The sequence below is a fragment of the Pogoniulus pusillus genome, chromosome 26, assembly GCF_015220805.1.
Source record: "Pogoniulus pusillus isolate bPogPus1 chromosome 26, bPogPus1.pri, whole genome shotgun sequence".
Lineage (NCBI taxonomy): Eukaryota > Metazoa > Chordata > Aves > Piciformes > Lybiidae > Pogoniulus > Pogoniulus pusillus.
In genome coordinates, this window is record NC_087289.1 from 19,432,644 (window position 1) to 19,453,965 (window position 21,322).

At 43.6% G+C, this 21,322-nt stretch overlaps 1 protein-coding gene across 2 annotated transcripts in view; it reads right to left on the reverse strand.

Annotated features, from left to right (window-relative positions):
* The window catches only part of PIK3CB (phosphatidylinositol-4,5-bisphosphate 3-kinase catalytic subunit beta), an 86,005-nt gene that overhangs the window by 23,319 nt on the left and 41,364 nt on the right, over positions 1 to 21,322 (reverse strand). The window contains exons 6-14 of one of the 2 annotated variants that reach the window (XM_064165432.1): positions 20,877 to 21,059; positions 20,488 to 20,658; positions 18,720 to 18,797; positions 14,439 to 14,690; positions 13,785 to 13,881; positions 12,772 to 12,902; positions 8,310 to 8,363; positions 5,366 to 5,554; positions 1,152 to 1,255 (exon numbers count right to left, since the gene is read on the reverse strand). In XM_064165432.1, coding sequence (XP_064021502.1) covers positions 1,152 to 1,255; positions 5,366 to 5,554; positions 8,310 to 8,363; positions 12,772 to 12,902; positions 13,785 to 13,881; positions 14,439 to 14,690; positions 18,720 to 18,797; positions 20,488 to 20,658; positions 20,877 to 21,059 — 1,259 coding nt within the window. Of the gene's footprint in view, positions 1 to 1,151; positions 1,274 to 5,365; positions 5,555 to 8,309; positions 8,364 to 12,771; positions 12,903 to 13,784; positions 13,882 to 14,438; positions 14,691 to 18,719; positions 18,798 to 20,487; positions 20,659 to 20,876; positions 21,060 to 21,322 lie in introns of both variants that reach the window. The other variant, XM_064165431.1, reaches the window with a different exon arrangement.

Below are 21,322 nucleotides of genomic sequence, written 5' to 3' on the forward strand. Positions count from 1 at the left end.
GTTTTTTTTTCCCTAACTCAGAAGTTTAGCCTTGACCATTGGAGAAAAAAAAATCCCTCATTAAACTGCTCACCACAGAACTCAGGATTCAAGGACAGGAAATGTGCAGTAATGCTGCACAGGATAATGTCATAGGAATCTTGCTCCAGCAAAGAGCAAAGATTCATGTAATAAAGTAAGAACTGCAGATAATGAAGGCTACTGTGAAGAACAAATCAGTAATTCCCTGGGTTTTCATTCTATGCTGCAGTTTACATTTCTGTTAAATGACACAGCCAACACCTGGCAGCGTGAGTTGCCAGGTGGCATTTGTGCCATTTTTTATGGTATTCAACTGCTGTAATGATTTTCTCCCTTTGTTATTAATGAGTTCTTACATTCTCTTGCTCTGCCCTCCACAAAGCCCTCTGTGGGACAGAGGTATACCGGTGTGCTCAGTTAGTAACATGGCAAAAGAGCATCATTGAATACAAGATGTCAGAATAAGCTTTTATTTGGCTGACAGTGAAATCTGAGCACTTTATTACATCTACTCGTGGCAGGCAGTGTCTGTCCTTAAATCTTTCCTCTCTGGGTTCTTTTTTTTTTCCCTATAAATGAACCAAGTGCAGTTTTTCAGCCCAGAAATCCTTTCCTGATGAAGCAATACAATATAGAATCGGTCAGGGTTGGAAGGGACCACAAGGATCAGCCAGTTCCAACCTCCCTGGCATGCCCAGGGACACCCTACCCTAGAGCAGGCTGCCCACAGCCTCAGCCAGCCTGGCCTTAAACACCTCCAGCCATGGGGCCTCAACCACCTTCCTGGGCAACCCATCCCAGCCTCTCACCACTCTCATGCTCAACAACGTCCTCCTTACATCCCATCTGAATCTCCTCCCCTGCTCCAGCTTTGCTCCATACCCCCCAGTCCTGGCACTCCCTGAAAAGTCCCTCCCCATCTTTTTTGTAGCCCCTTTCAGATCCTGGAAGGCCACAAGAAGGTCACCTCAGAGCCTCCTCTTCTGGAGACTTCACAGCCCCAACTCTTTCAGTCAATGCTCACAGCAGAGCTGCTGCAGCCTCTGAGCACCCTCATGGCCCTGCTCTGGACACACTCCAGCATCTCCACATCCCTCTTGTAATAGAGGCTGCAGTAAATACATACTCACCTCATTTGCTTTAAACAACCCACTGCATACTCTCTGACATACTGGTCTGGGTAATTGAAATCCAACAATTCCAGCGCTTCTCTAGGCAGCAGCTTGGGCCATATCTGCAGGAGGGCCTGAAGCTGTATTGGAAAGAAGCTTATTAGGTTAGAGGGGAAGTGACTATTTGGAAAAACAGGTGGGTGTAACTGCCCTTAAAACCATTTGTACTAACAGAAGGGAGTTACAGAGTGGGTCAAGCTGGAGATGGGAAATTCTGGGAAAATGGGCTCACTTCTGAAGATATTTCTCACCCTCTGAAATCATGGAGACTTCTTTTTTCCAGCACCAGATCTCATTTACACTTTGTGTGAAAAAAGGGTTTCTGCATACAGATGCAGTAAACAGAAATTGGGTGACCCCAGATAAGTATGCTTTAGAAACAGAGTTCTAATAAAATGGAGGTAATGATTTGTAAATGCTTTCATAAACTTAAGTAAATTTGGTGCAAGTTTCCCATCAATAAAGCAAAGACAACAACAAGAAACATCCAAAGCAACCAACCACAAAACTCAAACTCACACATCTCACTCCCCAGAAAAATAAGGGTTTGCTGAGAGAGATCTTCATCAGAAGTATTTCTCCTCCTCAGCTGATGGACTCTCCTCCCACATGTTCCCTAAACAGTAATGAGCTGAAATTGCACAAATTCAGGCTAGGTTTGACTTTTTTTTAAATTCAAACACAATTATGTGCTGGAAAAAACCCATGGCAATCACTAGTGCATTATTTTGGGACATGAAGAAGAACAATACATAGAGGCACCATAAAATAAAGTAATTGAGCTGCACTTTAATGAGGCCATCTACTGAGAGCATACTTTTAATTATGTGTGTGTGTGTATATATACACACACATACACATATGGTTATATGACTAAAACAGTATTCAATTGCTCTGGCTAAATAAGTTTGGATGCAGTGCATCAGCAGCACAAGAATTTTCCTCTCAGTAGGAATGAGACCTAACTCATGATAAAAGTGCCCTTTTCTACAAATTATTTAATACAAGCACCTCATATTTAAACAGCAACTTATAAAATCTGGGTGATCTGGACAAGGGGAGTGAGTCCAGCAGCAGTAAGTTTGCAGATGACACCAAGCTAGGAGCAGGTGTTGATCTGTTGGAAGGTAGGAGAGCCCTGCAGAGGGACCTGGCCAGGCTGGATGGGTGGGCAGAGGCCAATGGGATAAGATTTAACAAGGCCAAAGTGCAGGGTTCTGCACTTTGGCCACAACAACCCCAAGCAGCACTACAGGCCGGGGACTGAGTGGCTGAGAGCAGCCAGGAGGAAAGGGACCCTGGGGGTGCTGGTAAAGAGTAGGCTGAAGATGAGGCAGCAGTGTGCCCAGGTGGCCAAGAGAGCCAATGGCATCCTGGCCTGAATCAGAAACAGTGTGGCCAGCAGGACAAGGGAGGTTATTCTGCCCCTGTACTCAGCACTGCTCAGGCCACACCTTGACTGCTGTGTCCAGTTCTGGGCTCCTCAATTCAAGAGAGATGTTGAGGTGCTGGAACATGTCCAGAGAAGGGCAAAGCAGCTACTGAAAGGCCTGGAACACAAACCCTGTGAGGAGAGGCTGAGGGAGCTGGGGGGATGCAGCCTGCACAGGAGGAGGTTCAGAGCAGACCTCATTGCTGTCTGCAACTACATGAAGGGAGGCTGTAGCCAGGTGGGGTTGGGCTCTTCTCTCAGGCAACCACCAATAGAACAAGGGAGCACAGCCTCAAGTTGTGCCAGGGGAGGTCTAGGCTGGATATTAGGAGGAAGTTGTTGTCAGAGAGAGTGATTGGCATTGGAATGGGCTGCCCAGGGAGGTGGTGGAGTCACTATCCCTGGAGATGTTCAAGCAAAGCCTGGCTGGGGCACTTAGTGCCATGGTCTGGTTGGCTGGCTAGGGCTGGGTGCTAGGTTGGCCTGGCTGATCTTGGAGGTCTCTTCCTACCTGGTTGATTCTGTGATTCTATCTTGTTTACCACCTGATTGGTAATCTTGTTACAGCAATAGTGAAAAGTTTCTGTTATATGCCATAGCTCAAATAATATTTCCAATCTGAGTATGACAAATGTGTACCAGTTCAGAGGCTCAGCCTTCATTTATCAGGCAGCTTGAAACCACTGTTAAACACCCAGGGGAGAAGGTTCTGAACTGGATCATCTGTGCACTTTTGTGAAGTTCATAAGGCAAGAAATGGACTCTGATGCTCTGAGGGCTGCAGCAGCTCTGCTATAAGGACAGGCTATGAGAGTTGAGGCTCTGCAGCCTGGAGAAGGCTTTGAGCAGACCTTGGAGTGGCCTTCCAGGATCTGACAGGGGCTACAGGAAGGCTGGGAAGGGACTATTGACAAGGTCCTGTAGTGACAGGACAAGGGGGAATGGGTTTAAACTGGCAGAGGGGAGAGTCAAACTAGATGTCAGGAAAGGGTTGTTTGCAGTGAGGGTGGTGAAACACTGGCACAGGTTGCCCAGGGAGGCTGTGACTGCTCTCTCCCTGGAGGTGTTCAAGGCCAGGTTGGATGAGGCTTTGAGCAACCTGTTCTAGTGGGAGGTGTCCCTGCCTATGGTAAAGGGTTGGAACTGGATGAGCTTTGAGGTCCTTTCCAACCTAAACCATTCCATGATTCTATGAATCACAATGCAAAACCAGTGGCCTTGTGACAAGCCCAGAGGTGAAGTTTCTTGTTCCAATAGTGGGTGTCACATCTCTTTGAAAAACATCACCTGCTGGCCTCAATGAAGTTTCATTTCCCAGTTTGAGATGTGGGTTTTTTCCAGTCTTTGAGTAGTTTAGCCATTTTAAAAGAAGCTTTATTTCAAATCTTGACTTACAAACTTAGAACTTTTTTTTTTTCCTAATAACCTTACAAAAAGAAGTTCTCGCTGTGAGGGTGGTGAAACACTGGAACATTGTCCAGAGGGACATTGGAGCCACCACTGGTGCAGATAAAGAAACAGCTGGGCAGGTCCTGCTGTAGCTGACTATGCCAGAGCACAGGGGCTGGACTAGATGATCTCAGGAGGTCCCTTCTAAACTAAATGGTTCTGTGGAATTGCTTACACTTAAGATTGAAGTTGAGCACAAGATTTAAAAATCAGCTTGTGTCAGTAACTGCTGTGCTTTTCTCATTGAATCACAGAATCAATCAGGCTGGGAAAGACCTTTGAGATCATCAAGTCCAACTTACCACCTAACATTATCTAATCAACTAAAGCATAGCACCAAGTGCCACATCCAGTGTCTTTTGAAACACCTCCAGGGATGGTGACTCCACCTCCCTGGGTAGCCCATTCCAATGCCAATCACTCTCTCTGGGAAGAACTTCTTTCTAATATTCAGCCTAAACCTGCCCTGGCACAGCTTGAGACTGTGTCCTCTCATTCTGTCACTGGCTGACTGAGAGAAGGCACTGGCCACAGCCTCCCTTCAGGTCGTTGTAGACAGCAATTGAGGGAATGCAAAGTCAAGAAGGATGTGGGAACACAGTGAACAAGGATAATAACAGGCAGATGCTGACCTTGGTGCCCACCAGCTGCTGGCTACCTTATCTCAGAGGGGATAGATAACAGACACCTGGTTAATGAGGAAAGCAAGGCATGGTTTATGCTGATGGAGTGGGCTGTCCTTGACTAATTATGCTAATGTGTAGGTGTGTGCCTTGTGGCCCTGAGGGGTATATTGAGAGCTGAATGATCAATAAAGATCTCTGGCACAATCCACATTGACTCATCTGGAGTCCATGTGGCATTGCCTTGGATCACATTGATCTGTGTGAGGGCTTTGACCACATTTCCCGTGAGCAAGCAAGGAAACAGCTAATTCTGCAACAAGCAATAAGGTCCCCCCCCGAGCCTCCTCTTCTCCAGGCTGCACACCCCCAGCTCCTTCAGCTGCTCCTCAGAGGGCTTGCGCCTATTTAGAAGATCTCTGAAGCACGTTTTGGGTTGTGGTTGTTGGTTTTTTTTGTTGTTAGATTTATTTGCTTAGGGGTTTTTTTGTTTGTGTTTTTTTGTTGTTGTTTGATTTTTTTGGTGATGATAAGTTCTAGCTTACATGTCCAGGCCACAGAATGCATACAACAAGCTCTGGTTTACACAGCAGCGCTGCTTCAAACTGCCTATACTTGAGAAAGAAACTCTGTTTACTTACGATTTGACTCCAGTCCTTTTCCCTTACCTGAGCAACATCTTCAAGTTTGTTCCATTTCAAAGAGAGCAGCAGTTTGGGCAGTGATTGTGGGAAATTTTCACGACAGTCATAGCGCAAAGTCCAGATCAGATCCATTTCATTTTCACAGAGCTGAGATAAAGGATCTCTTTCCATTATTTCTTTTAGCACAATATAAAACTTCTTCCCTCCTCGACCCTAGAGAATGACAAACATGGGACATTTTGATCATGTCAGTAACATTAGTTTATTTTAGCTCAAATACTCATAATCTGCACCAAGAAGAACATCAGACAGAAGTCCTGAAACACAGGGAATGGCTACTGTGGCTTTGTTTCAGATCTCTTAAAGCTATGAGAACTGTAACCAGTGACCTTGTGGCCAGCAGGACGAGGGAGGTTATTCTGCCCCTGTACTCAGCACTGCTCAGGCCACACCTTGAGTGATGTGTCCAGTTCTGGGCTCCTCAATTCAAGAGAGATGTTGAGGTGCTGGAAGGTGTCCAGAGAAGGGCAGCAAGGCTGGGGAGGGGCCTGGAGCACAGCCCTGTGAGGAGAGGCTGAGGGAGTTGGGGGTGTGCAGCCTGCAGAAGAGGAGGCTCAGAGCAGACCTCATTGCTGCCTACAACTACCTGAAGGGACATTGTAGCCAGGTGGGGTTGGGCTCTTCTCCCAGGCAACCAGCACCAGAACAAGGGGACACAGTCTCAAGCTGTGCCAGGGGAGGTCTAGGCTGGATGTTAGGAGGAAGTTGTTGCCAGAGAGAGTGATTGGCATTGGAATGGGCTGCCCAGGGAGGTGGAGGAGTCACCGTCCCTGGAGGTGTTGAAGCAAAGCCTGGATGGGGCACTTAGTGCCATAGTCTGGTTGACTGACTAGGGCTGGGTGCTAGGTTGGCCTGGATGATCTTGGAGGTCTCTTCCAACCTGGTTGATTCTATGATTCTATTAGGTCCAGAACTCAGTGAAGAGAAGTTTCTGAAACAGTAACTGCATTTTGCAGAGTGACACTAGATGGCAATATTTCTGTTTCCCAACACTCAGAACTTCTGTGTAGGACACGCACACTTTTTTTTTTTCCAAGTGAGTAAAATCTAATACATACATGAACAAGTATTCGAGGTCTGAAATTTAAAGCCAAACCCCACTTTTCCAACAACAGCCAAAGGGAATTACATGTGCTAAGTATAACAAACTTTCCTTCTATGTTTTCTAATCCAAATTCATCTTTTCCAGACATTTAGCTCCATTTTATCTCTTTGAAACATTAACATCAGTACTGAATCTGTAAATCAGTTTGTATGAATGAGTCTTCACAATGCTGCAGTTAATATCTTTTCTCCCCAGCTGTGCCTTTATGAGAACTGCAAGGGCAGAAATTAAAGCAATGATATCAGCAATGGCAGCATTCCATACTAAAGGGAGACAAAAGAAACTGCTGCTTCTGGGCTGGGAGGCAGCAGATGAAGAGAATAAATGAGTTTCAACACATACTTTGAAAAACAAGTATGGAAAGCTTTAAATACTGAAGCCAACTTTATCTCCTGAAGTTGTGCTGGGGAAAGTGTAGTCTGGATGTCAGGAGGAAGTTCTTCACAGAGAGAGTGATTGGCATTGGAATAGGCTGCCCAGGGAGGTGGTGGAGTCACCGTCCCTGGAGGTGTTCAAGAAAAGCCTGGAGGAGGCACTTAGTGCCATGGTCTGGTTGATTGGATAGGGCTGGGTGCTAGGTTGGACTGGCTGAGCTTGGAGGTCTCTTCCAACCTGGTTGATTCTATGATTCCATTCTATGATTCACAAACTGAAGAAGTTTCTACGCAGTTTGAAGACATAGGCTGAAGATCTTTACATCAAGGGGAAAACAGAATCCCTAAAAGGCCAGTTCAGAGGAAACAGTGGGCACAATCAGCTGGGATTCATAACAGGAACACAGAGGTTTCATCAAAGAACATTCTGCACAGGTTACTCAGCTGACAAATATATCCATCTGCTGCACACACAACTGAAGTTTGTCTCCTGCTAGAAATGGCATTGTGCTGAAATGTTTTAAGGAAATATTTTTATGGAAAAGTACCACACATACCAATTCTTCAGGAGTAAAGAGGCTCCAAAGGCAAAGCTGAACTTCAGCACCTCACCCGTTTTGCTACCAAAATAAGAAAACAGTCTCTTGCACTTGAAACTGTTTGTCTCTCAAATTAAAAGTCACTGTGCTATCAAGTTGGCATTCAGCTACTTAAATTTCCCCATTAATTGTACACTAAGTTGTTTGCACACAAAGCAGCAGTGAGTTTTCAGTCTTCCTGAGCAGTCCAAGCTCTTGCTGTAGTAACTGACACATTTTCCACTAGCTGGTTCATCCTTGTATACAATGCAGCTGTTATTACTGTTGATCTGTGCTTTCACATCCTAAATTGCTGTCTTCTGTTTTCCTAAAGATAATACAAAGAAAATGCCTTCCTATTTTGGTGACCTTTCCAAATTTGTCCTCAAGTCAGAGCTATCCAGTTCCTCAAGAAGAGAACATAATCCCATTTAAGAAACAGCAGCTTACAGATCAATGACCATTTATGAAAGAGCTGATTGGGAAACATCTGACAATCAGGCAAATCATCACATTTGATAAACCTGAGCTGTTTTCCAGCAATATTTTATGCAGTTTAGGAATGTTTTCCAGATCCAGATCTAATGTAAACCTTACTCTTACCTTACTCCATGGATTTGGAAAACAACTACGTGAAGCAGCTGTGCTAAAATACAAATGTCTTGGAAAGTGGAGCTATAGCTGCATACTGAGACAGTTCAAAGCGAATGGCACAAGAAAACAGAAGCCAGTAGAATTGTCATTACTTGAGCAGTTAACTTACTTATTTCTAGATTGATGCATAAGTTAAATCCAAAGCAAGCAAGCAAGAATGGAAAATCGTGTACACAGCCCTTAGAGGCGATGCTTACCGCCATGGCAGCGTTGTCACTGCTTCTTGCAATCTCCGCCGCCTTTTCAAGGATCTGCAAAGAGATGTTTTTAAACACATCAAATACAAACCTCAGTGCAATCAAAGATTAAATATCACAGAAATGAAGCATGTTACATAATCACACCACTCCTCTTCTGCACATACAGTGGTTTAACACAGGCTCCTGTGCTGTGTCCCTTTTCTAGTCTGCAGTACTACAGCGGGTCAGGACCAGGAGTGGTCACAATTACATCTTTCTGTTGCTTCCTCACCACTCCTGGGGCTAATGAGTGTTCCCTGTTGAGTTCTGTTTTCTGTTTCTCTCTGCATTTCCTCCTTATTTTTCAGCACAGCAAACCAATTCCTCAATTCAAAATCATCCTTTGCTGTCTTATCTCTGCTTCTGCCATTTTCGAGGGCACTGCTTCCACAGGTCATACTTGTTATCTAGAGCCATACTTCTAGCCCTCTATTTTAAGTATGAATCCACACCATCCTCTCAGATCACCCATATGACCTCAATTAGTGTTTCCAGGTACTTCTCTACACCTAGGATCTTCCCTCTTGTACCAGCTTCCTGCAAGAACTCAATTAAGGATTAAGTGAACACTCCAACAAGCTCTCAGCAACAGTCACTACACAGCAACCCTCAGGAGCAAGGACTGCTGCTTTTGTTGAGAGCAAAGCAGCATTCATTTCCCCAGAAGCTCAGCTCAGTTACTACTGCTCTCCCCTCCCCCCCACCTTTTTTTTTAAGCTTTTGAACATTCTTCCTAGTTTTTGGAGTCCATGCAATAAGTCATAATGGGTAGCTGTATAAATAGCCAGTTCTTCAAACTACTCTGCACACTACTGCAACCAAATGAGATGTGCTAGGCAGGCCAAGGAGGACACTTGGTCAATCTCTAATCTGTGTGAAGGGCTGCTGGAGCAAGTAGGAGGCCCGCTCCTTCTCCTTGGTGTCAAGAGACAATACTAGAGGAAATGGTTACAAGCTACACAAGGGGAGGTTTAGGCTGGATATTAAAAAGCATTTCTTCACTGAAAGGGTTATCTAACATTGGAATGATCTGCCCAAGACAGTGACAATCCCTGGGGGTTATGAACCTGGTGTTTAGAGATATGGATTAGTATTGACCCATCAGCACTGGGCTGAAGGTTGGACTGGATGATCTTGAAGGTCTCTTCCAACCAAATACATTCTGTGACTCTGTGACTGCCTAAGCTCATTAGGCCAGGTAGCTGTCAGACGCTGCTGCTGGAGAACCAATTCATCAAGTGAGGTAATAGTTAAGAAAGAAGCCTAAGGAAGTACACCACCTCCTTTCCCTCAGAGCTCTGCCTCTCTCACCACCCAGCTCCATCTGCAGAGACAGATTCAGGAAGACTTGTATTGTCTTTACTCAGGTACTGAGAAACAAAAGGCTACAACAGTCAGAGCACAAATATGCAGCACCTAAAACCCTTAGAAAGGTATACTCACTTGTTCTAGGTCTTCCTCCACATGAAACACTAATATGATGTATGACACCTGCTACTTGGCTACAAAGGTTGTTTACATAGTATGTGTGAAACACGCATAAACAAGGCCACAGTGTCCTAATTCTCTGTTTGGTGCTTGCCTCCATCTGCTTTGTAGAGTTACTCTGTTTGTAAACACACTTTGAAGTCTGTGCAAGTCCAGCTTTGCTCAACTGAACTACAAGGCCCTCTGTGAGCCACCAGTGCTGACCATTAATCAGAGCAGTACACAGTTCCTGCATTAGACAACAGCTTTGCTATCAACTGTCAAGGCACTTCTGCTCACTTTGACCCAAACAAGTGTTCACTGCAGCGGACTGATGCTGTGGCAGAAAAGATCTATTTCTGCCATGGTGTTTCTGGAAACAAAGAGCTGGCATCTGAATCTTGGTTTCTTTGGAAGAAACGAGCAACAACACTGGGAAAATGAGAAGCAGCCACACACCAAGCACCATCCAGACAACCCTGAAAACCAGATTCTCAGCTGATATAATTTAATGTTACTCCTGATTCACCAGGACCTTCAGGGAGAGAATGTCAGAGATGGGTATCCTACTCTTTTTTTCTGAGAGGGAGAAATTGCAGTATATCCATAGAAATTGAATGAATTACCAAAGAGGGCTCTGGTTATCCCAGTGATGATGCAAAACAGTTTTTTACCTCTGGGGAATCACAAGTAGCAAAAGTTACTGGAAAAAATGTAAGAATTGTTTAAGGAAAAAAAAAAAACAGAGTAGATTTTGCAGCATATCCTCCAAGTTAAATGCTTTCAATGAATGCTTGATAAGCAGCTCTGCAAATCACTTTATAAAGATGTTCTGGGATTGCCCTCTGCCTGATACACAGGATTTCTCCTGTACAGTACAAGAAGAGATCCAAAGCCACAAAATACATACAGCTAGCAGCCAAATGGAAGCTACAGAGGGCAGTGAAGACCACCAGACACTATCTTGATGTAAACACAGCAGGCAGCATACTCAGAGAAGCCTTCTGTCTGTACTCCATCAGCATTTTAGCACACTGAAAACTTAGCATCATGAGCACGAATAAAAGTAACAACAGAGCTAGAACAAGAAGTGTTTGCATAGGAAACACTACTTTTACATGTCTGTAGTATCTACAGAGATGTAACCTTTCTTCTTTAGAAATTAATTAAGCAAAACATGCAATGAGCAAAAAAATTAAAGCATTACAAATAAATCAGTAACAAACCTGACTAAAACATGTCCAGTCATAATTAAGAAGGGAATTACTCAGTTCTCTTCTAGCATTTAAGGCATTTACAATGTTGTTTTAATAGGAAAGCAAGCACTTTGCCAAAAAGAAGGAAACAAAATACCAAACTAACCCAAAAGAGAAACAAAAAAACCTCCCTATTGTGTTACTTGATTTAATTCTATTGAACTTCAGACCCAAAACTCTTCTTTGATCAAGCTGATAAAGCTTGGTGGTTTCATTAACTTTCCCAAACCCAAAATTCAGCCTCATGTATCACAGGATGCTAACAGTTGGAAGGGACCCAAGGAGATCACTGAGTCCAAACCCCTGCCAGAACAGGACCACACAATCTAGCACAGATCACAGAGGAACACATCCAGACAGGCCTTGAAATGTATGAGTTAATGTATAAGCTATGTGAGTCAAACCCTGTTTTTCCAATGCATCATTAGCTGTCTGTTTTAACACTTATTTTTCTACTTGTCTGCTGGTCTTATCTTTATTTAGTGGTATGTGAACAACTTGCTACCTAGGATTCACACCACAGATACTACCACATGCATTTCAAATACCCCATTGGCTTTCTGGACAGACATTCTTATCCAGGAAGAAAGGGACCTGGGGGTACTGATAGAAAATAGGCTGAAGATGAGCCAGCAGTGTGCCCAGGTGGCCAAGAGAGCCAAGGGCATCTTGGCCTGGCTCAGGAGCAGTGTGGCCAGCAGGACAAGGGAGGTTATTCTGCCCCTGTATTCAACACTGGTCAGGCCACACCTTGAGTGCTGTGTCCAGTTGTGGGCTCCTCAATTCAAGAGAGATGTTGAGGTGCTGGAAGGTGTCCAGAGAAGGGCAACAAGGCTGGGGAGGGGCCTGGAACACAAACCTTATGAGAGGCTGAGGGAGCTGTGGTTGTTTAGCCTGGAGAAGATGAGGCTGAGGGCAGGCCTCATTGCTGTCCACAACTACCTGAAGGGAGGCTGTAGCTAGGTGGGGTTGGTCTCTTCTGCCAGGCAAGCAGCAACAGAACAAGGGAACACAGGCTCAAGTTGTGCCAGGGCAGGTCTAGGCTGGATGTTAGGAGGAAGTTGTTGGCAGAGAGAGTGATTGGCATTGGAATGGGCTGCCCAGGGAGGTGGTGGAGTCACCGTCCCTGGAGGTGTTCAGGAAAAGCCTGGATGAGGCACTTAGTGCCATGGTCTGGTTGACTGGCTAGGGCTGGGTGCTAGGTTGGCCTGGCTGAGCTTGGAGGTCTCTTCCAACCTGGTTGATTCTGTGATTCTATGATTTGGTCCAAGAGCAGACCTTGAGAATTTTTTTCATGTGGTATGAAGAGTCTGTTTATCCTTAGAAAGATTTTAGCTGACAACCAAGTGTCTCAGGGAGTGGCTGATGTACATTTGTACCAATTAAAACCAGATCTTTACAGATGACAGGCAAGCACAGTTGAAGGTTTCCAGAATGGCAGATAAATTTAGCTTTTTGTAAGATCATTGATATGGGAAAATGATTGTGTTGTGACCCTCAGGAGACCATGTCCAGAGTATTTTTAAACATGCATGTCTTAAAAATACTCTCAAGACCCTGAAGTCAAAGTGCTGGCACTCTCAGGCAGTGTCAGATTAAATGACTGGAGAAAGGGAACTACAAGGCAGTGCTGAAAGGGAAGGAGAAGTAGCTATTTGACATAAGGATTTGTGAGTGCTCTTTCTGTTGCACCTTACCTTATCAAAGGGAGGGTAATGGATAGGCTGTTTGGAATATTCTTGAAATCTAATGTGCAAAGCTGTTGCATTTTCAGTATAAGGGTTAGTCTGGACAGTTCCCATTGGATTCAACATTTCTTCAAGTTCATCTGAAATATTAGACAGAAAAATTGATATCACAGCCCAGGCATGTATTAAAATTAACAAATCTGGAAGGCAAAGACACAACAAAGAGTTACCTATGGCCCACCATGGACAGAAGCATGTTTTGCTGCACGGTGCTTTTATGACAAAGCATTGCACGTCCAGCATAAGCTACCCACACCTCCTACATTCCCAAACACTGGAGCACCAACCAAGGAGAAACTGATGCTCTCTGTCCCAAAGAAACAGGGAAAGGAAAGTGAGACATTCCTGTGCTGAGTCAAACCTAGAGAGCCCTGCAGACTCTGTAAAGCAGTACACATACTGCCTGAGATCAAGCAGCATGCAGAAAGGAAGAAAGGTTAAAACCAGATTTTTTCAGCACTACAGAATAGGGTTTCTCAGGATGGAAAAAAGTGACATGAAACTTTCAGATGCTCTTACTAATAATTCTGACCATCAGGGAAGGAAGACTTGACATTTCTCTTCACTTTTTGCTGATGCAAACACTGCCACATGCAATATAGTTTATCCATCTAGTTTAGGATGCACAGCAACCAAACTTTGTCCTTAAACTGCATCTCACAGTCAGGTAACACCAGATATAAGCAAGCATCTGGTTTTATGGGATTTTCCTTCCAGAACAGATAAAACTTTCACAATACTACTCCCAGGTAGACTTTTGCCCTTCCCTCCTTCTAATACACAACACTCACAGGAAAGAGATTAAGACATTAGATACTCATCCACATAGAAGATCCAAGTAGGAAAGAGACCATGACAGGAGAACTGGACACACATGCAGTAAATAGTCTATCTGATACTACTTGTTTTTTGGTTTAGTCTTGTAGGTATTTAAAGCCCCAATCTCAGAAGTAGAACTTTACCAGGGAATGATGACCAGCTGTGCAATACCAGTTCTCCACTCTTCAACTGCCCTTTATAATCAAACACCATGGTATTTACCCAGGCTACAGGATAATGCTGTTAAAGGAGAGACATGTTACACAGAAATGAAGATGCCAGTGAACCTTACTCTGCAGCAAGCACTACAACAGTAGTAAAAAGGAGGGGCCTGTTTTTTTCATTGGTGCTATCTTTCAGAAAAGCAGTTAAACAAAGGCATGATTTCCAGTATGTGCTCTAGTACCACTGAGAGCAACAAGATTTGACTGTAAGGGTATCACTCTGAGAGGACAAAGTTGTACCTTTCCCTGCATCTGAGCTTAGATGCTGATTTTTTCATAGTTTCAAATTGGAACTCATCTGGGGTTAACAACAAAACTGACCCTTTGGAGTACAATTCCTTAAGCAGCCATTTGCCAGCTGGCTTGTGAGCAGAATTTTCTAGTGTCTCAGAAGACTGAAAGTGTTTTTCATCCCAAGATGCACAGTTTTTATGACATGCTCTTTTTGATAGTCTATTTTCTTCTTCCATTTTGCATTCTTGAACACCAAAGTGAGGACAATGACTGATTTCCAAACACTCCTTTCAATCTAATGGGGAGGTACACTGCAGAAAAAGCAAATGAAGTAATTACCACTTTCCCTGCTTTCCTAATGGTTTGGTATTTGGAAGGATTCATTGCCTTGGTTGACTTCTTTGTTTTCATCTTGTCCATCACAGCATAAACAGCGAAGCAGAGCCTTGCCATTCTTGGGAGATCACAAACATTTATTTCAAACTCCAGCACTTCATTCCAGATGTGGTCACTTCTCCCAGATATTTCTGTGCTTACAATGGTTTTACAAAGGAGTTCTGTACCGTGGAACAGACCAGCCCTGACATGAACCTGCGGTAAAGAAAGGAAACATTTTCAGCTTGCCACAGAACCTAAAAACTAGCTTACAGAGCATGCACACAGGCATTTCATCAATATTTCTATCTTAATGACATCCTCCTGGACAAACCTAATGTTTAAATAATGTTGGTCACCATTGTTCTTAAGCACTGAATTGTTCCTATTACCACATATTTGTATTACCACTCAGTTATATTAACAAATACGATACATGGATGTACAAATGCTTCTAACTCACCACACCTAACACAGAAGGAAATCATAGGAAACAAACAGCTAAGCAGAATGAAAAAGCTAAGGCTAACTTCTGAATCAATTCAAGTTCCCAAGGAGAGCCAAATTCTAACTGAGAAAAGCTTTGATTTTTTTTTTTTCAAATTAAAAAAATATTCATTTTTCATTTGAACTGTTCATAAAATGTAGAGGAAACATTGCTGACCCTGACACAGGAAATCACCTATAATAATACTGATGCACATCATTCCCAGGAGTTCCTTGTCCTCAGCACCTGGATATGAACAGCATCAGCTAGCTGAATGATAAAAATATGGAACAGGAAAGGAGAAAGGCAGGAAGAGAAAGAACTTGGAGTTACTGACACTGAAGTTAAACACATCACAGGTCAGTGTTAAGATATTTACTGCAGGCTTGTCATGCAATGAATTCAAGGTCATTACTATGTTTCTGTCTAGTAACATGAAACACAGAAAACTGCATGCACTCCTGGACAGTTTCAACAAGAATGACAAGGAGGTCTTTCATTTTGTTACCCAACCAAACAATAAAAAGAGAATTGAAAAGAGAAAATGGAAAAAGAGAAGAAAAGAGAAGAAGAAGAGAAAAAAAAGGAAAAAAGAGAGGGAACAAGCCCATGCTGGAATCACAGAATCATGAAATCAATCAGGTTGGAAGAGACCTCAAAGATCAGCCAGTCCAACCTAGCACCCAGCCCTATCCAGTCAACCAGACCATGGCACTAAGTGCCTCATCCAGGCCTTTCTTGAACACCTCCAGGGACAGTGACTCCACCACCTCCCTGGGCAGCCCATTCCAATGCCAATCACTCTCTCTGACAACAACTTCCTCCTGACATCCAGCCTAGACCTCCCCCAGCACAACTTGAGACTGTGTCCCCTTGTTCTATTGGTGGTTGCCTGGCAGCAGAGCCCAACCCCACCTGGCTACAGCCTCCCTTCATGTAGTTGCAGACAGCAATGAGGTCTGTCCTGAGCCTCTTCTTTTTCAGGCTAAACACTCTCAGCCTCTCCTCATAGGGTTTGTGTTCCAGGCCTTTCACCAGCTTCATTGCCCTTCTCTGGACACCTTCCAGCACCTCAACATCTCCTTTGAGTCACCACAAAAAAGTAGTTCCCAGTGTTACAAACTGATGTTTTAGGCTCCCTGTCCTCCAAAACAACCTTCCCTTTAAGCTATCATACTATTTCTGAGCACTGTAAAGGAAAGGCAGAGCTGTTTTAAGCATAGCAAACACAATACAGGCTATGAGTTTTTTTAAAAAAAAGGGTTTTAAAAAATCAATAATTCACCTTTGAATTCCCAACTGAGAGAGATAAGCTCTGTTCCAGAAGGGAGCCCATCCTTTCCTCTTTCAAAGGAACACTACCATGGCCAACAGTCCCAGTCTCAACATATCATTTTTGCCTTCTCCAACTACTGCTTAGTATGAAGTTCTCCACTCACAAACCAGCTCAGATAAACTATTGACTGGCAAACTGTGATACAGTTTAAATGAATTCCTGCTGGACTGCAAATCTGTCTGCAGCCCAGAATAATCCCTGGAGAAAGCATTAGTAGTGCTCCCAGACAGTCTACGAGTGATGCCCATTCTGCCACTACTGAAGAGCCTGCTGTGACAGCACAGCCACCGGCAGAGCTGATAGGGCTTGAGAAGGTGCTGCTGTGGGAACTCCTTCTTGATACTGGCACCACAGATACAGCCCTTGTTAAACTGCCTCCTCGACTTGCATTTATACAACCCTTTTGTAACTCATTTGTATCTTCAACAGAGCTTTATAACCAAGACACCCTATGGAAATATGATCCCATGCAGCGTACAATCCGCTTGTGCTCCAACACCAGCAGCAGCAAGCATTCCAAAACCTAACTTGCTCTTTCTCTTAAAAAAGAAAAACCAAGTAGGGAGTTAGATCAGTATTTGCATCATTTTGGATATTGTTCTGTGAGTGTAAGTTTATAGCCAGCACACTTCACTGACTTGTCTTTCACTTCATTAACATAAAAAGTATAACTGATCAAGTAAAAAGTCACCGTAACAAAGCATGGCACTGCTGGGGACACTGCTATTTTCCTTGCCTTGTGGATAGTCCCAACTGCATCGTTTCCAGTCCTGTTAATGTAAGGGATTAGATCCTGATTTTATCCTTTTCATTCTGACACTCCCCTTCTACTACTGAAATGGTATGTACTGATGGTGCAGCCAAAAGGCAAAACAAAAAGAAAAGCAATTTCAGATGTCATGTATTTGGAAACCTGGGTGACAGCTGAATGAAGTCACTTGTACTTTAGGTGAAAATACTCAATCCAGCACACATTAGTGGAGTGTTATCCATCTGACAAATGTTTTGTTTCCCACTACAAACACTGCATTTATCAACCCAGTTGGTGATTTCAGCAAAATGGATGAATATCAGCTTGATCCAAAGCACAATGAAACTAAAAGAACAATGGCAGTGAATTAAACAGCCTTACAATCAGGATAGGAAACAAATACGTTCTCAACAGTGACAGTTCCATAACAGCATAGACAGACAATGCAGGGAAACATGCACAAGCCTGCAAGGTTACTACATGCATTTGTGGTCTTGGGTAACTACAGGACTTTAACATTTTCAAGACTACAAAGCATTCAAAACACTAATCAGCATTTATTGTCCACAGGTACTAATATCAGAGCACTGTCAGTTTCTCCTGTTTCTCCTCAAGCATACAATCAATGTATTTTATTTTCCTCTAAAACCACACTGAAATTAACCCTTATTTTTTTGATATGAAGAAAACCCCAGCAAAACAACAAACCCAACTGAATGCTGCTTCTGGAATCCACCTTCTCTTTTCCCTTCCTGTTTCTTTGAAAAAGCTTTAAGTCTACAGAACAGAGTCAAGAAGACAGCACAGCTAGCCAAATGATGGTTTAAAGGAAAACATCTGGGGTTTGCAGACATCCTTTTACACAGTCACAGCTTTCAGGTAGTAAAACTGTGATTACAGATCACATAGCTACGTAGTAAAATGCAGTATATACAGAGGTGTTGTAACAATAGCTCTGAGAGAAAAAAACACACTGAGCATCCTGAACAAAACATCAGAACAACAAACACCAATGGCTAACTGAGTGTTTCCCTAGCAGACATGACTGGCTATATTATTGTTTACCAATCAGTGAATTAAGGGAATTTATGTTGCTCTGCCTCATGGACAAGTGCATGGTAAGGCCTAAAAGCAGTTGTGCAATAAATCCCCACGTGTTAACAAGTTGTGGTCTGTAAAGCAGTCCAGAGCCCAGTCATGTAACACTTTACAGGAAGTGATCCTACAGCTTGCTTTGGTGTGTGCAGCATGTTTAGAAAATAAAAGCCAGATTGCAAGAAGCATGCAGTCAGTGCTTAGGCACAAAGAATGGATGCAAAAGCATAGAACACTGAAAGGTGGTTGATATTTAATCTAGTCCTGTTTGTCAGATGCTTACAGCACTTTGGTTTCAATAAGCTTATTTCACACCAATATCACTGCTTCACAAATACCACCTTAAGAAAAATGGAGTACCAGATGAATAGTCCTACCATACCGTCCATGGTTATTGATCCTGTTCTAGTGCACAGATCCAACTTCAGACAACACAGCAATAAAGCAACATTTTAACCAATAGAAGTGGGAAGAGAAATGCTTACACTTCTGCTGAGCTGATTTTGAGTTCACTAAATATGAACATCAGTAAAATGATGAACAGAATGGCTTCTGATGCTAGGCACATTTACTTACTTTGGCATTTTCTTCTGTGTTTAGTTTATTACCCTTTAACAGAGTAATCTTGAAAGGGTTGGAAATATCCCACACACTCTGAGAAGTGAAACAAAGATACAAATTCAGTCTTAAGCAATGTAACATACTGAGACATGTTTTGTAAGTGAAGCACTTTAAGGCAGTCATAAAAAATAATAATAAAGTGTGTTTTAAAATAGAAATTTGGAATCTTAAGAAATAAATTGGTCATTGTAAGTATGAGAACATACACAAGATTTCCTAATGGGAAAAAAAAGACAAAGCCCACTCAGCTGAGAAAGGGGATGGGGGTGAGAAAACACACTGAGCACTTCTTGCTGAGACAATTCACAGTACTCCTGCAAATGTACTGCCCACTCTGAATTGATCCAGTGTGCAACAGAGCAAAGTCTGCCCATGTGTCTTAGAATGACAGCATGGAAACTCCTAGCGTGCTGTAAGGCCACAAGTTTAGCAATAAAGGAAACAGCACTAAAAGAGAAGTTAGATGTGTGTTATGGCAAGAGATGCCATAACTGAAGTGGCAACACCATGAGGATATCTTGTGTTAGCTCAGGTATTTCACAACCAGTTGGAGAGGTGGGCCCAGGTGGACCTCAGGAGGTTCAACAAGTCTAAGTGAAGGGTCCTGCAACTGGGTCAGAGCAATCCTCATTATTGACACAGACTGGGGGATGTGGTGATAGAAAGCCCTGTGGAAAAGGGCCTGGGAGCTCTGCTGGACGAGAAGCTAGGCATGAACCAACAATGTGCACTTGCAGCCCTGAAGGCCAATGGCATCTTGGGCTGCATCAAAAAGACGTATGGCCAGCAGATCAAGAGAGGTGATTCTGCCACTTCACTCTGCTCTGGTGAGACCTCACCTGGAGAACTGCATCCAGCTCTGGAGCCCTCAAGACAGTCAGAACATGGATCTGATGAAGTGGGCTCAGAGGAGGGCCACAAAGGTGATTGGTTTGAGCTACATCACCTCTCCTACAAGGTTTGCCTGAGGGAATCAGGATTGGTCAGCCTGCAGAAGAGAAGGCTCCAGGGACACCTAATAGCAGCCTCCCAGTTACCTAGGAGAAGGGGGCCTACAAGAAGGCTGGAGAGAGACTGTTTATAACGGCCTGTAAGGATAAGATGAGGGGCAGTGGTTTTAAATGAGAGAAGAGTAGCTTTAGATTGGATGTTAGAACAAGCTCTTCAGCACAAGGGTGGTGGAACACTGAAACAGGTTACCAAGGAAGGTAGTTATTCGAGGTCAGGCTCGACAAGGCTCTGCACAACCTGGTCTAGTCAACAGTGTCCCCACTCACTGCACAGGCTTTGGACTAGATGACCTTTGCATGTCCCTTCCAACCCAAACCAATCTATGATTCTGGACCATTACTGCCTAAGCTAATGGAGCCTACACAGAACCCTGAGGCCAGAGAATTCAGCTTCTCTGCAATGCCTTCCCCAGATGCACGTGAAGAATTATTACCTACTCTTCTGGGTTGTGATTAGAAGTAGAAACAAGAGCAAAGGAAAGGAGGAATTAGGAAGAGATGGAGGAAGCAAGAGAAGGTAAGAAGTTTCAAGAAAGCCTCAAGGTCTGCTATTTCTGATGTAAAAAACTCCTCACAAGCAACAGGCAGCTCTGAGTGGACCCAGGTGACTTACACTGGAAAGCAGCTGTACTAGCACAAATTCCAGGCATAAATATTTCTGTTCCAGAAGCTGCTGTTCCTTTGGGTATTAGACAGTCTCTGTACCAACTTACAGTTGTCGCTCTTGTTTTTTTTGGTGGCAGAGGAAGAGGAAGGTTGGATGATTTTCGGTTTATGGCAGCTTCTATGGCAATCATCTCCTGCTCACACATTTTCTTTATGGTGCAACACTCAACTAGAGTCAGCTGAGGAAGGGTCCTGTTCATCACACAGTTGCGTATATACTGCAAGCCCAAGGAAAAGAGATGTTATCAGCTAGAAGACAACTTTTATGGCAATTCTCAAAGCAAAGAAATGAAGGATGTGCTACAAAGACACTAAGGAAATGGTGCATGTGGAGAGGGCTGCAGCCATGAGGAGAAAGTGTGTTACTGCTCAGCACAGCTGACCAGTACAGAAAGGAAGGCCGAAGCACCAGAGAACTGGTAAGGACTTTACATACCTGAAACTGAATTAAGGGATGATCACCAAAAACATATTCTAGCCTTCCACTGACTTGCAGCACATAGTCAGCAGGATCAACTTCCTCGTCCTCTTTTCCATGGATAGTCAAACGTTTTCGGATTGCCAGCTCATTCAGCTTGATAGGATTCATGTTAGGAGACACCTGAAAACTAAATACATCCTAACAAAAGACAAAGGGGAATGCTGTTTGCCACGGTCAGATGAACAAGCCTCACACTGCAGCAAGCACAACAGACTAGCCAGAAATACTTCAGTGGTAAAACCAGTCTAACAGCTAATGCTCACACCCTCAGAGCCATCGGAGCACTGCCCTTCCTAAAACCAGCAGAATGGTCAATTCCCAAACTGTTACAGTATCAGAAGCATTATTAAGGACACAGAACTTTATCTAATTGATTCTGCAGCAACTTAAAGACCTCTAGG